The following is a 16,789-nucleotide window of genomic DNA, read 5'->3' as shown; positions in this document are numbered from 1 at the left end:
TTTTGTTTTGTTTTGTTTTGTTTTGTTTTGTTTTGTTTTGTTTTGTTTGTTTTTCCTTGGAATGTGTTTCAGCAGAGAAATTCCAGCTATTTCTAGCCAGGCCACACTTGACCTGCTCCTAGGTATATGAAGTTCCTCCTAACATTCCTTTGGACTTGACAAAGTGGTTAACACATGGCAATAGACTCAGCAGGGTGAATGTGCAGACTTTTGCTGTACATGTCGGATATATTATGAGGCACCTGTTTATAATGGCATTTATTTTTAGCAGAGCATGGAAATTGCCTACAGGATTGCCAATACTTAGAGCCCTCCAATGCTTCAGCCCCACAGTCTCCTGGAACTTATCCATCTTTCCTGGCTTCTGGCTTCACTCATGTATTCCCTTTACTTCAGAAGAGGAAAACTTAATATTGCTGATGCCACTCCCTACCTCAGCCCTTGGCTGCAAAGCAGAAGTAGTAAGTGAAGAGACACTGCTACTACTCTGCTGCTTATTGCAGTACTCCCAGCAAAACAAAATGATATTTAGTACCTGTAACTGCACAGGATACACAAAACAGAATTATAGATCAGGTAGAGTTGGTTAGATTTATTTTGAACAGCTATGGGAATAATGATGGATGAGGTAGGATTGGGTACAGTCATCTTGAATGATTACAGAGAAAAGCATTGATTATGAAGCACATACAAAAATAATCTGTTAGACCATTTTGTTTTTTGTTTTCTGAGAAACTTGTAGAGCACAAGTGAAGTATACTATGTATTAAGAGCCTGTTCCATATTATGATGAAAACAAATTCTATAAACTTTTCAGAATGACTCATGCTAGCTTCCCAAAGTAAGTAAATACCTACTAACTTGACAGCTGATGCAATATGAAGCTGAGTGCTTCCTTCCACTTTTATCGCACTTGGAGCCCAGAAAGAAAACATTTTAATAGAGAATAAAAAAATCCTCAATTTGTGAAACAACAGATCCAAACTCAAATAAATGGCAATACATGCAATAGTGCCATGCTGTGCTGGTACCGTGGGATCTTACACAGCCAACCTTATGTTCTTTATTGAGTGCCATATAAATGCAGGTGGATTCTTGCAGCAGCAATCTATTAGAAATTACATCACCCACAGTAATTTGTAGCATTACTGCTGTCAATATAAAAAAAAGTTGGCTCTGGTGTGGGTAAACAGAATGAGGTTCCTTTTTTTTCTGTCTCTCTTGTCTTTGGGTGTCAGCTGGAATAAGCAGGAGAGCCAGGAAGATCACTGGCTGTCCCTCTTTGCCTTGGCCTGCTGAGCTCAGCAGAGGGGAGGCTGCAGGCACTGCAAGCTGCACTGGGTCATGGGGATGGTAAGGATGGGACTTGTGCTGCCGCGGCGCTGAATACAAAGGCAGCTTTATTCTCGGGCAGGGTGACTCAGAGCTGTTCCAGGACAGTGTGCCTACACATGGGCTGAGCTCTCACTGCTGCATGGGGCAAGGAACCCGGAGTGAGGATTAGCGACTAACCATGTGAGCCGCACAGCACAGGCAGTGGTGTACCTGCTGGTAATCAGCAGCGCGTGTCTGTTCTCTCATTTAGGTCCACCAGACAGAATGAAATAACTGTGGCTCCCAAACCATTCAAACAAATCACTACTAATTTCTTTTGCTGTTAATGCTCTTTGATTTAAAGTGTAAAAAAAAAATAATTTTTAAACCACTTCAGTACTCAGTAAATCTGAACTACCACTTACAGTGGAATTTTTCTCAAATACCCAATCATATTTGAGAAAAAAAAAATAAGATATCAACATTAAATTCCTTAAAAATCTTGCTGTTATTCTGGCTTTGAAGATAAGTAGTGATGAATAGATAAAATTCAAGACTGGGAGTACATGTGTAGGCTCTGCTTCTAAATACTGCCAACTCCTGAGTATTAACTAGACAACTAGAAAAGAAAGTTGACTGGCATAGGCTAGTCAGTGAAGACTCAGTAATACAGACAGTAGACAAGATGCTAGAAAACATGCAGAATGAGGGGGAAAGAAATTTGAGAAGTCTGCTAATGAAGTCCATAATGGAATTTGAAAGACCTTTCTTATCAGGAATATTGAGCTCAGTTCTGCAACCAAAAAACTATAGCGCAGTATAGGGCAGTTAGAAGTACTCTGCAAAACCATCTTAATTGTCAACAAATCTTCACTTGAGGTGATAGCATTAAAAAGTTCAGAATTTAAAATATGAGAAGATTTGGTACGAAGACCTCTCTTTACAAGGGAATGTAAGCAGAAAGACAAAGAGAGAGGGATGGAATACCTCTTGGTTCTGCAGTTAGTCTTGGCTGAAATGAGTATTTGATTATGCTTGAAATATCTTCCAGAACAACAAAGGAAATCCCTATTCACCCTGAAAATTGCAATCCAGTACTTTCCTGAAAAATGACATCTGACAATGCAGGCCTGTAAGAAACCCAGTTAAAGTCAGTGGAAAGATGCTGGAAGTCAGTGGAAGCTGGATCAAAATGAAACATTTTCGGCAAGAGACAAAGGAGGAATCATTCCTCAGTCACTCTGGTGGAATTCCTGAATTCCTCTATTTGTTAAGAAGGCTTACTTTACAGGTCACTGACAAAAGGTGACAGCAGGACACTATGCAGAAACATGAGTTCAGATGGTAACTACAAAGTTAAGATCAAAGGAAGCAGGAGTGGACCAGTTTCAAGTTGTTCCTAAAATTTCACCTGCAGAAACCAGGAAGACTTACAAATAAGAGTAGGCATCACAGATGTGTTCATTTAGAATAGCATTATTATTTCATAATGAATAATTCGTAATAATTATAAAAAATGCAAAAGCCTATATTTAACCTTACTCAGTAAAGATCCTTATAGCAAAACTATGTTGCTCTGATGTTGCTAACACTTGTCTAAAACTATTATACAATCTAATTAGCTTAAACTTTATCTAAGTGTGTTCAACTTTCCATTAAGCAACACGGCAGCCAGGAACACAGCATGCAGGATCCTGAATCTGCCTTACTGACACTGGTGGCAAAACTCCCACAGACTTCAAACAGGCAGGACTACGCTCAGGCATCTCACATTTCCTGCTTTCCTCCATTTTCATTTCTAAGAGAATAGATTTCTTTTTAAGTTTAGTGGTCTTTAAACAGATTGCAAGCACTGCGGTTTTTAATTTGGACGAGTTGTTTAACAGTACTAACCTTAGCATTTTTTTCACACAGAAAATAAAAGCAGGAAATAGGGCAAAGTTATGACAATTGAGTAGTGGAAGCTTCAGAAAACACAATTTGTGTATTAAATAGAGAAAAGTTTATAAATGTGTTGGGGCTTCAGTTCTCAAAACTGATTGAAAAATGAAAGGAGAAGCAGGGAAGCTGAGATGCTTAGTGAATATCAATTATCCTGCTGAGGTAGCCCAATTATTAGCCAGCTGACTACACCTAGGATAAGCAGGATCCATCTGAGAAAAGCAGCAGCAGCCACGGAAGAGTATGACATCATAAAAGGCGAAGGATTAATGAGAGAAACAAACACATTCATAATTTATCTACAAAACAAACACAAATTGGCATCACTTTCAAAGGTTTGTGCAAAGTTACAGGGGATAAACAGTTATGCTCATATCCCATTTATATCTTTCTGCTTTATTTTGAAGAGCTGCCCTCTCGTTAAGAAATGGCAGCACTATGATGAGAAGAAAACAAAGACATTAACAGAAGTACAGATGTGACAAAATTTTGCCTATTAATGTAGTAAATAATCTAACAAAGTGTTAGAGTGATACACTGCTGTCATCTAAAGATCTTATGGTTTTAAAGGTTCTGATAATATTGTGCATTTTTTGGACTTGGCACTCTGTCTCTCACCAACATCCATGATAACACTTACTAAGCACACTGTCCTTTGAATTTCTGCAGCTCATAGAACTCAGAAATGAAAGAATAACAGTCCATTTCCATATTTTTGTTTTGTTTTGCTCTTTTCCAGAATGCAGTACAGTTCATAATATTTATTTGGAAAATACATGTTTTTAACTTGCCAAAAATAAAAGCCAGCTTCCTACCTCCCTCTAGCAGCTTCTATTTATTGTTCAAATCTTTAATGATTCTTCCTCTTTCATTTGCAAGAAGACTAGGTGAGGTGATTAATAAGAGCAATTTGTTGATAAGACAGCAAGTTAAGCAAATAAGGGTTGAAACAATGAAAACTGATAGAAAAGTCTGGTCAAGTTTACTGCTGAGTTGTTGTTTTTTAACTGTTGTATTAAATACTAATCCAAAAGGTAAGGGGAAAATATATGAATTATGAGAATTTGAATTAATGTAAAGAGGGAAAACTTCTCCAACAGCAGTTTAAATAATTGTGCTAGTGCCCTACAAGGATGAAAACTATGGTCTTGTGCAAAATTCAGAGATGAGAAAGTTTAGTGAGTTGGACTAGTGTGATTACTTCTGTAAAATGTAAAGATCATAACAGTTCTGGGTTGTGTCTAAAGTTTTACCTGTGGAATGAAATCATATTCAGATGAAGATGATGAAAAATAGAGTAAGTAGTACTTCAAAATTAAGGGAAAAACTGGAGTGTGTGTGAGGAATTTATTCTTACTTCAGCAGAAATAAGAAAAATGTTGGGCAAATATTTATAGAAACAATTTCTAGGAATGTTTCATAGAAACTATCAGAAATTACATTCAGAATAAGTTACATACAAGAACTCAGCTTCAGCATTTTAGTAGATCTAGTTAGACTAGTTAGGATGCCAGTAAGAAAAAAATATTACTTCCATTGTGGATTAAAAACTTTCAACCTGCAACCTGCTAACTTATTATTCTCCAAATTGTTGCTATGATGTGTTGTAGGTTTTGCTAAGAATCTTAACTAGGACAAACTCCAGAAAGTTGAAAACTTAACAAAGCATGATGAAACCAATGTTCTGGAGGAAGTAAAAAGGAAAAAAAAAAGAATTTGCTATGTGGATTTTCTCATTAGCCCAGGCCATCCTTGAAATACTTTATGACATACTAATAACACATAATACAATTGTCTCTGAATTTATAACATGTATTTATGGCACTTTATGGCTCACAGACGGTGAGCGAAGTAGACAGGCCTAGGGTTATCCCACGTAACAGTGACATATAATAGTATATAGAAGTAGTCTAGTGCTGTAACCACAGTGCAGTAGGGTAATCATGGAGAACACCTTGTTAAAGAAAATGCAGTAAACTGCGTGGCTCTGGTTTGTGACCATAGAACCATATATAGTCATAAATATTGACAGACAGACAGACACATGTACAAGAGGCATACACTGTCAGACAGGGAACTGACACATTTTTCATGTTTGAATGTGCTGGAGTAATCTCTCCCTCTTAAACAGCTTTTTTAATAGATCAGGAAAAAGAAACAAAATCCCAAGGACTGAGTGATGGTGTGGTGCCATGAGAAGAAACCAGATGTTCAGTCTGCAATAGAACAGATGCTGACAATATGGACTGCAGATCTCATAAAACACTCAGCAATAAGGTTGGGAAAAGCTTTACATTCTCCTGCAGCCTGGGATTGTTGGTGAGACCTGACACATGGTCTGAACTTCAAAGGTTTTGCTGGCACAACTGTATCATTTGAAAGTGTGAAAAAAAAACCACAACCACATGACTATACCCTACCATAAATGTAGTTCAGGGAGCAGAATAGCCCTTTCAGAGTCTAGGTTTATACTATACCAGCTAAATATTTTTTGCCAATAAGAGCTGCCTTTCTGCTGTGGGTATGTGGGAAGGAGATAGTACCATTTATAAATCCTTTAAAGTGTAGGTAAATACTACAGAAAACTGTAAGCACTGGTAACTACTTCCTGATGGTAAACTGGAAATACTGGACTATCTCTGAACTTAAAAAGCTCAAATTTACCACTGCAGTTCTCTAGGGTTAGCAGCTGAAGATTATGTAGGACTTTTGCCTATGCTGCAAAACGATATGTCCCATACACACGTCTTCCCCCTCCCATACACACGTCTTCCCCCTCCCTCCCAAGACTAATTATGTTTTGGTTTCCTCTCTTTAATTTGGTGCTAAGAGTCACTCCCTGCCCATCTGTCCCTCAGAAATCAGTGTGCTGCTTTCAAAGAAATCCCCTGAGGCCCAGTTTTCAGGAGGTGTGACCAATCTAACTGGCTGCCTTTGAGGCCATCCTAATGCTAGTGCCTCAGAGACCAGCAGAAGTCAGGAAATGAGAGCATATGGTAAATAGTTTAACGCATACTAGTTTGGCTTTCAACTCTAGCATGATTTTTCAGTGTTTTGCATCTAGTAAGATGTGTATTAACTCAAAAGGCTCTGGTTCAAATAAATGCGATGCCAATGGACAGATACCGTGCACCAGAGCTTGCTGCTGAAGGAAGTGCATCATGCCATACTACAGATACATCTATGATGGTATTCAGTTTTCTGGTGAATGAAACCTGAACTCTGAAAGATGATCTGTTAGAGTTCAAAGAAGATCAGTGGGTTTAAATCTAAACAAATATGATAATCAGTATTAGATTTGTGAGTACACTCAGAGAATTCAGGTCCCTAGCAGTTACATATTTACAGACTAGCAGCAGCTCTAATAAGCCAATAATAAGCAATGAAGTCATACTATTTGTAATACCAGCTGTTGATTCTGTTAATAAAAGTTCTATAAAGTCATTACCGTTTACTATCGATGCTTCTTTTTTCTCTTACTGCCTCTTTTATGGTACCAGGTTGGATGCTATGAAGAAAATAAACATTAATTAGAGTAGGTTAATCCTCTAAACGGAGTGTGGCATAAACATCTTCTCCCTTCATTTACCTGATATTGACCACATATACAGTGTAATTCCAGTTCTGGAAAGTATGGTTTAGCTGAAAAACAGGAAAGCATTGATCACAGAAATGGCACATTAGTAGAGCATTTTGTCATTTAAAACAGAACTCCACCTCTCTTTCCCCCAGGAAATTCCCTTCAATTTTTCAAAGCAAAAAGAACACACTCCCATCACAGTGAGGTGATTGTTAAATTGTATGTACAATTGGTAGTGAAAAATGTATTCATTTCTTTTACTGAGAGAAGGAAATCTCTATGAGGTCATGACAGTGAATAGGTGAGTGCACAGGATGTGGAACTTTTCTCCCTCTCTGTCATCTTAAATTCTCAGAAGCACTGTAATTAGAAAAGATTCACTGACAAAAACACAGGGTCAGTATTCACCTAAATAAAAATCAACTGCCTTACGATAACCTCTATTTCAGACTTTTCTACAGCTTATTCACAGTTGGCAATGGCTGCTCAGTTTTCCCCTCTGGAGAACTGCTTGCATCTTCTGCCAGAGCCAAGTGACACCTTTATAGATTCTCTGGATAAGGCACCAACATACTTCACCTGGCTACTGCTGCTAAGGGAACAACTTTAGCTGGTGTGGATGACTGCATCTACGGTTTATAGAGGATTATAAATGGTTTTTCTTCTCTAGCTTCTGAAAGCTGAAATCCTCCAGGTTTATTAAAGAAAAATAAATACTAAATACCATATACTTATGGCATCACATTTTCATGTAAATAGTTGGTAGACAGTTTGCAGAATGTGTGTCATTATGTGAATTGTCAAAAAAGAACAGAGAATATCTCTATTCAGACAACGAATTTTCAGATGTAGAAACTTCAATAATCCTTCATTTTGAGGGCCTGATAAGGAGCTTATTTCTGCTAAAATGGGCTGAAAATCTAAAACTACTAGAAATCCCAACAGCTGACCTATGGGAGAAAACATCTAAAGCAGACAATACTGTAGTGAATCGGAAAAGTTTACTGCATCACACAAATGAACACTGCATGTTTATTGTTATGTCTATCAAGGTTCTGCACCTGGGTTTGGGTAAACCTAAGCACAGATATAGGCTGGGTGGAGAATGGCTTGAGAGTAGCCCCAAGGAGAAGGATTTGGTCAGGTTGGTTGATGAAAGACTGAACATGATCCAGCAATGTATGCTTGCAACCCAGAAGGCCAACTATACCTTGGGTTGCACCAAGAGAAGAGTTGCCAGCTGTCAAGGGAAGTAATTCTGCCCTTCTACTCTGCTCTCATGAGACCCTACATAGAGTACTGCATCCAACTCTGGGGCTCCCAACAGAAGAAGGACATCAAGCTGTTGGAGCAGGTCCAGAGAAGGCTGTGAACATGATCAGAGGACTCAAGGACTCTGGGGACAGGTTGTGTGTTTTTCAGCCTAGAGAAGAGAAGGCTCTTCCAGTACTTGAAGGAGGCCTGCTGAAAATCTGGGGGGGGGTAGGGGGGGTGATGGTGATGATAGATGGGGGGGGGAGAGAGGCTTTTTATAACGCCTTGTAGGAACAAGGCAAAGGGAAATGGCTTTGAACTGGAAGAGGTAGATTTAGACTAGATATTAGAGAGAAATTCTGTGTTGTGAGGATGGTGAGATGCTGGAACAGGTTGCCTGGAGAGGCTGTAGTTGTCCCTACTCTGGAGGCATTCACGGACAGGCTGGGTGGGGCTTTTAGCAACCTGGTATAGTGGGAGGTGTCCCTGCCTACAGCAAGGGGGTGGGAACTAGATGATCTTAAAGGTCCCTTTCAACTCAAATCATTTTATTATTCTGCCACAGTGTAACTTCAAAACCACATTAGTATTCGAAGATAGAATTCGTGTACTGACACAAGAACTTTTAAATCTACATTGTTCAGTGGACAACTTTGATTTCCACATACTTTCCAAAATTTCAGCTAGTATCTCCTGTCCTTAAGATGCTGGCTGGTATAGTGGAAACATTTTGGAATTTTATCCGTAGTTCTAAACTCCCAAACTAGACCCAAATTAATTACTGCATAAAGTAAGAAAGAAAACTTCACTTACCCATTCTGCAACCACATCATGTACTTTTGATTCTGAGTTGGAGTTGTAACTAAAGACAGTTATAGATATCCTGTAGAATAGCCCACCTGTCCAGTAAAAACAGCAATAACATTAGAAAGTGAGCAAATTTGTTTTTTCAATAATATGAGACTCTAGTGTCATGATGAATATGGAAAATTGGGCTGAATCCCATGTACCTCAAGCTCTTGTTGATAGTGTATGAGCCTGGGATGAGCAAGCCCTGCAGGCTTGCTTGTTACCATTCTCACTAGTCCTATCAATTTCAACAGGAATTCCCTCCCTCTCCATACTGATAGAGACACTTGAAATATGACATGGAAACTCAGAACTAATGCATCTATAAATAGTATTCTGCATATGCCTTTTTTGGAGCAAGATCATGGAAGCATCAGGAATTTTAAAATAAACAGAATTACTGAAATCTGTAACACAGAAAATTCTTGTGCTCAGTCATATTTTTATAATCCAGAAACAACCACTACAAATTTGACCAAAAAAATTATGAGAGCGGACAAAGCTCATCAATTAAAAGTCACAAGATGATTGGGAACAGAACTAGGAGAGAGAAGCACTCCAATTCTTATTTTCTCAGCACATGCTTTGCTCTCAGGTCTAGTAATGTCCAGACAATAGAAGAACTCATGTTAGCTTTATTAAAACTGGCAGCTGAACAAACCATCTTTCAACCTGAAAATGTGCAACATATGGCTTAGAGAAGTCTCATATTCATTAAAGTTGTTTTAAACTGATACCAGGTAAATATCAATTCTCTTTAAGCTTATGAGCTGGCAGACAACATTTGTCATAAAAATTGAATCAAATAAACATTACATCTTCTTATGGTTTTGCTCTCTGTTAATCACTTTTACTTATGATAACAAAATTATCATTAAGCTACTAAAAATTCTATCCACTCTTGATGAAGAAATTGGCCCAAGATGTATGTAGGGGGTTGAGAACTTCTGCATCAATTTATCCACATGCATGTACCCACGTGGCATTATTGAGTATTACTATTTAGGGCTATTACCAAATGAGGTTGTGGCTCTTGATCACAGACATATTTTTATGTCTCATAATTTTAAAACATATTTTTAAAGAAATCTTATGCAACTATTACAGAGGCACTACACAGAACAGACCATGATCTGAAGACAATTACAGTGAAATAATCTCTTACTATCTCTTGGCTGGAAAGCAAATACTTTTTCTATGTCAGAATATTAAACAAATGACCATTTGTTCTAGTTTTATACATATGGAGGAAATTTCATCATTTTACAGCTTCATAGATAATCATTTTACAAGAACTTAAAATTATCTGAAGTATCTTACAATTTTCCAATTTAATTGTAATATTGGTTGCTATTTCTTTCCATTCATGAACCTTGCTCTGTCTCTTCATAAGGGACTGATCATATTTTCATCATATTTTCAGCAAGATAAGTATGAAAATTCCCTGAGATAAAGTGGCAAATAATAACTTTCATACAGGAAGACGGTTTGCCAGTTACCTTTTTTGGTAAGAGATATGAATTTGCCTGTTTTTCAATTGATTGCCTATTTTTTTCCTCCCTTAAATCAGCAAACATTCAAATTTAGTGTGTACTTCAATTGGAAAATGCTGTGTCCATTGTTATTATTACTGTGACAGTAAAAGAAAAAAAATAAGTCTTGATTTTGGACCTTTGGGAAATTGAAAACACTTCAAATTAAGACAGAATCCCATTTATATGTATATATTTTGTATATATACATATATTTCAGTTTATATGTATAATGTACCTCCTACATGTGCTTATAGATACACATACATAGAAAATGTGCATTATGTATATTCTTATAAATTCACATATACCTTATATATAATTATAGTCTCATTTGAATAATTATATATGTGGACGAAATCAACTTAATACAGGAATATGCAAAGTACTTTTAAAATTAAACTTAGTATCTACAAACAACAGTCAACAGCTTCAAGATCTACACCAGATGGTGAATAAAAGAATGTTTTAATGAAGCAAAAGAAGAACAAGAACAAAGAACTAATCTACATTTTATAACACTCTCAGGAGACTGCAGTCACAGATAGTGAAAATTAAGAAAAATTTCTCACTCCAAATTAAACAGTGGAAATCCCATCTCAAAGTACTAAATAAAAAAAAAATATTTTCATGGGCAGAAAATTGATGAAAAGAAGCCAAAGATAATCTGGAAAAAAAGAGAAAAAAAGAAGTCGGAAAAACAGTTCACCCACACCCAACCCCAACTACAAACAATGGAATGATCAATGGAATACCACAAGTTTCGTTTCTGTTAGTTTCTTTTGTGAAATATTTTCTTCAGGAAATTAAACCCCCAAATATATAGGTACTGTAAGTGAAAAACACGCAAAATAATTCAAATAATGAAGTGGCATAAAAATGCATAAAATGCATAGCAAATCAATCTCTATTTTCAAACTATTCTCACAGTCTCATGAGAGTTGATATAGAAAAGGACACAAAAATTAGAAATTACATGTTAATGACATTTACTATCCCCAAGATGTTACAAATTCCCTTCTAGTGTAACTAAAATACTATTTTAAAATATGTTTATATGTTAAATGAATCTATATCTAAAGAATGAAATTCAGCTACTTCTACATTCAATCTACCAACTGAATAGTAGATAAGATGATCTGTTTTTTTTTCTACATCTAACTTCATAACATACTGTAGTTGATCTCTTGTCGGCACAGGCAGCCCAACTCAGGGAAGATACAAGACAAAAGGACTGTGGGACAGCTAGTAAGTTGATTCAGTGGTGGGAAAAAGGTGGTATTGTGGCTTGTCTCAGATGATGAATTAGTTAAGGAATGAACATATGATAAAACTGATGACTGATGGTATATTACAGGTGAAACTTGCATTTGGGAATGCATGTGAGAGTCATGGATTGCTGCTCCAGATGTCATTAGAGAGTGGTGCTCTTTGTGCTGAATAGTAATTCCACTGTATGAAGATGGCAAAGGTGTCACATCATTAATTACTGAAGTTCTTGATATCAGAAGGGAAGAGAAGCGTCCATAATCAATATTTTCAAAATCCAAGACAGAAGTGCTAAAAATATTCAGAGAAGAAATTCCTCCTCTGTTCTTGCTGAAGGATCCATATACCTCTCCTTCCAAATTCTGATCTGAAAGCCTCAATTTGTTAGTTGATGTCAGAATAGTAGAATTCTTTTTTTCGCTATTAACACTAATGATTTCTTGTTCTCCTGCCCTTGGAGAGTATCTAATACTGCCCTCTTGATTTTCGTTGGAGTTTTTTCCATCTAAGACTGTTATAAGACTTCTTGCTATTTCTGTTGTAGGCAAGTTTAATTCCGCTACATCCCATGCAGGGGTCAGGCTTGGAGAAATTATATCAAGGTGGTTCTGAAGATTCTGTGGGAGTGGAGGTGTAGAGTAGCTGTTGGGAGGTACAGTGATTCTGAATTTTGAGTCTGAATGAGGAGGCTGCTTCAATTCCAAAGACAATGTCGTTACGAATAAGTCAGAACTGTTATTTTTTATAAAAAACCCTGCATCTACCTGAACTTCGCTTCTTGCATTATCACCAGTATTTGTTATAGTATCATTCTCCAAAGCACTTTCAAACTGCCATAATACACGTGTTCTTGTACTGTTTACCAAACCATTAACAGGTGCATTGACCGAGCAAACAGTTTGGCCGTCCTTTGAACACGAAGGCTGGATTCCTGAATGTGTTATAAGGACAGAAGCAAGCTGCTGCCTGTTGTTTTGGACCATCACATTGGTTCTATTTCCTATTACATCAGTTCCACCTTGCATACTTAAACTATGATAAAACATTAATTTTTCCGTAGAGTTTGCAAGCGTCTTGTCAAAGGGACTTATCTGCACAGACTGGTGATGCACAGGTGCTTCAAGAGAAGGGAAAAGAAAATCAAAATATAACTCATCACTGGAAGATACAGTTAGATTTGCAAAGTTCACTGTTGACTGCAACTGTGATATTGTCCTGTCATTTCTTTCCAAAATTCTCCTTGAAAGGCCTGGATTAAATAAACTGAAGATTTGCCTTTCTGAAGCCATGGCATGGCTAGAGAAGTTTATTTCTTCAGCTCTGTGATCTATCGACCTAATTGTAGAAGTTTGTTCAGAGATACTGTCTGACTCAGTAGGTGAGCTAATGGATGGCAACCTTTTTGTTGGGTTAGAAAGCAATTCATTAAATGAGACTAACTGATTTTTTGATGACACCCCAGGAAACACTTTCAAATGATAGGAAACCGTCCAGAAATTTGATGTCAAAGAAGGGGAAATATCTAAATATTTTGTTGGAAAATGTAAGTAACCTGGCTTCCAGGAGATGCCAACTCTGTCAATATTCTCAGGTTCTAGTATAGAAAAACCTGACTCTTCACTTTTACTATGGAATGCATCTAAGTTGTTCTCAAGTACTATCTTTCTGAGGGTCTCACTTGGCTTCTTTTGAATATATGCAGAATGTTTTAAATAATTAGACCAGTAATCAGTATTAGACATAAATATGCTGTCACTTTCCAAAGACACGTCCATCAATGATTGCTGATATGTAGGCAATGTTGCTACAGCATGCTTAAATGCTGAGTTAGTCCAGATTGTTCCTACTGGAAGTGCTGACATAAGTTGTTCTCTACTGTACACTGTCACAGAATTTGTCAGCTGGCTATGAGGCATAATTTCTGTATACGTTTTTTTCATGTTAGAAGAAGTTGTTGGGTTTGTATGTGGCATGTCCACAGAGGTTGATCTTGTAAAGCCTCCTGAGTAATGCTCCTTAATGTACATAGATGTAAATGGAAATTCACTGTTAGCTGCTAAAATGGAAAAATATTTCTTATTAGTGTTGCCTTCTATCATTTCTAGATAAACATTCTGAGGCTCAAAATCAAGCACATCCAGTCTACTTCTTTGCAACAATGGCTTCTCCTTCATAGGTGATATAGGTAAGCTAGAAAGAGAATGATACTTCTCTTCTTTAATGTCAGAGGTGATATGATGATGAAATACAGCCTCATTCCAACTTTCAGGCTTCAGGACATCATTTATATGCATGAAATTGAGTGTGTCGTTACTGGAGGATGAAATCCACGGGGCTTCTTCTCTGTGTTCATAAGCAATGCTTCTGCTAATGGGGAGATGGAATGCTGACTCAGAGTCAGCATAACGCAGCCCATCTGCCAGAGTCCGTGCTTCCTCTGCAGTGAGACTTCTGTTTTGAAGAGGAAATGCTGCATCCACAGAATGATCTGCAACATCATCTGCTGCATCATAAGTGCCATCAGATGAAATTCTAGAATCATTCAGAATATTTTCATTTGGTAACTGATTCATCACAGTATTATCTAGGTCAATATTTTCTGTAAAAGAAGCCAAGGTACCAATGCTGGTCTCCTCAGAGGCAGATGATGTGGACACAGTTGAATGAAATAAGCTGTATGTGTTCTTTCTCTCCAGATTCTCATCTGCTGAATTTTCACTGAAACGGGGAGGCCTTTGTTTCACTGGCCAAATAATTGGGGTTGAGATAATTCCTATGGTTTTGACCCCTTCTATCCTAGACTCTTGCTGCCTTTTTGGTCGTGAATGGAAGGATTCAGGTGAATTTCTCTTCATTCTGAAGATAACTGCAGCAGGAAGTCTGATTTCCTGCAGGTCTGTGTAGTAAGCCACATAGTTAGCGGATTAAAGAAAATATGTGAAACTTAACTTTCTGTTCTCAGCTGTCTGTTCTAGGGCAATAAACCAACTTACCACCAGGAACTATACCAGTTAGCTGAATGAAAGTTTAACTTGCTTCTGCTGTAAATAAATTCGGCCTACTATTCTCAGATTTTCTGCTTTCTCTTGATAGCAATCAAATCAAATTTCAAAATCAAATAAAGGGCAACTTGTCTAGTTTTTATACACACTAACATTATCAGGGTGTTCAGCTCCTTCTGTGTCTGGGAAAATCAAAGTTGAATGTTCATGGTGAACATGGAGTGAGTGGTTTCACAAAAGAAAAAAAAAGCACAGTTTGTAAGTAAGTTTCAAGATTTTCTTTTTACTTCTACTGCTTACTAAATTCAAACAGAATGAGTTCAGATAAATTCTTTCACAGTGTCTATTATACTGCCTGATTGCCAATATGCAAGAAATGATTTGCCAAAAGGAGAAGCACTCCAAGAATGCTAAATCCTACAGTAACAACTGACACATTTGGGGAAAAAAAAAAAAAAAAAAAAAAAAAAAAAAAAAAAAAAAAAACAAAAAAAAAACCCCAAAACCCCAAGCAAACAAAAAAGTACTTCCTCCATCCCCAGCCAAAACCAGATACTGATTTACTTCTGGGGAGCACAAAAAATCTTTAGTAAAAAGATCTATGAGCCTCATATGAGAACTGCAGAAAACTATTTCTGTATTCTTATTAATGTTTAACAACTTTCTTTAGCAGAACAATTTTAGAAACTTCTCAGAAAATGATGCTCAGTCTGTAGGAGACGATGATATCATCAACTTGAGAAAACCTCAAAAGACATCCTTGCTTTTTTCCTGTACTAATAATAGAATCATTTACTATCTGACTTTCTCCCCTTAATCTTGCTAAATGAAAAGTAAATGATATCTGATACTGTCAACATTTTCCCTAGTAGAGTCTGATCCAGCTCTTGAAGTCAGTGGAAAGATTCCTATTGACTCAGTGGAAGTGGCTTTGCTCCATAGGAATGATTCCACTTGGCTTCCCTGTGTTACCAGTGAGGAATAGAGAGTCCCAGCATACTACCACCCTGGCAGCATTAGCCACTCAATGTCTGATTATCCACAGCATTAAAGCATTTCAAAAGTAGAATTTTTTACAGTTCCTTTTTAAAAATAATTCTCCCATCCCTTATTCTTTGCCTGGGTAAATTCAATGGGCAGCACAAAAGAACAAGGTAAACATGATACAAATAAACACTGAATTTGGTTCTGTTCTCATACCATTCTTACAAGGGCAAGTCTAATAAAATTACTCCAATTAAACAGAGTAAATGAAATACACTGAGACATGACCCTTGACATTACACTATGAAAAAACACATCTTAAAATACAATAAATTTTCTCTAGAGACAGTACAAGGTAAAATGTAACACAGGATTTCTTACCATTGTTTGGCTTATCGGTTCTATTAGTATCAGGCATGTTAGTGGTGACAGTGGGTGGTGTAGGAGTAGTAGCATTTACAGTAGCTGGTAATAAAGATGAGAAAGAGGTGAATTTGAATGAAATATGAATGTTAATGAGGTAAGACAAAACGGGAACAATGCATGACAATGTAAACTGAAACCATTGATGCACAATGCCATATATGTTAAACATTTTCTCTTCTGTACAATGTGATGAATGGACATGAACTGAGATCCTAGTCCTGCAGTCTTCACTTTCACTGACTTCAGTGGGAGTTTTGCCAGTGGGAGGGTTGCAAGTCCTGTACTGCTTTCACAAATTGTAAATCCTCTTATGAGAGCATCAGATCCAAACAGCTGTGCAAAGACCAGAAAACAGACCGTACAGCTCAATGATGAGTGTACTTGGAATAATTACTTGTGAAAAGAATAGCTGTTTCTACTCAGGGACTGAAGACCATGAATAAATGTGAAAACAAAACACCCGTATAAGTTTCTAATTAACTCAATTCAACTCTATATAGTGAAGAGTATTTAGATCAGACTTGGAATTATTTGAGTGGAACATATATTTTGAAAGCTTCATGTAGGATCTTAGTTGTACTGTTCCCACTGACACTAACAGGAGTCATCCCACACAATACTGGAACATGTTTCCCAGG

General features: G+C 37.1%; 1 protein-coding gene across 5 annotated transcripts in view; it reads right to left on the bottom strand.

The window, feature by feature from the left end:
* Positions 1-16,789, bottom strand: part of ADGRG6 (adhesion G protein-coupled receptor G6) — a 108,304-nt gene that overhangs the window by 35,172 nt on the left and 56,343 nt on the right. For 4 of the 5 annotated variants that reach the window (XM_042812626.1, XM_042812662.1, XM_042812635.1 and 1 more), the window contains exons 6-9: positions 16,107-16,190; positions 8,903-8,988; positions 6,845-6,897; positions 6,704-6,763 (exon numbers count right to left, since the gene is read on the bottom strand). In XM_042812626.1, the coding sequence (XP_042668560.1) occupies positions 6,704-6,763; positions 6,845-6,897; positions 8,903-8,988; positions 16,107-16,190 (283 nt within the window). The remainder of the gene's footprint in view (positions 1-6,703; positions 6,764-6,844; positions 6,898-8,902; positions 8,989-16,106; positions 16,191-16,789) is intronic. The other variant, XM_042812653.1, reaches the window with a different exon arrangement.

The sequence above is a fragment of the Centrocercus urophasianus genome, unplaced genomic scaffold, assembly GCF_019232065.1.
Source record: "Centrocercus urophasianus isolate 14NV4802_14NV808 unplaced genomic scaffold, USGS_Curo_1.0 seq_10, whole genome shotgun sequence".
NCBI lineage: Eukaryota > Metazoa > Chordata > Aves > Galliformes > Phasianidae > Centrocercus > Centrocercus urophasianus.
This window is presented reverse-complemented; position numbering and strand designations above follow the sequence as displayed.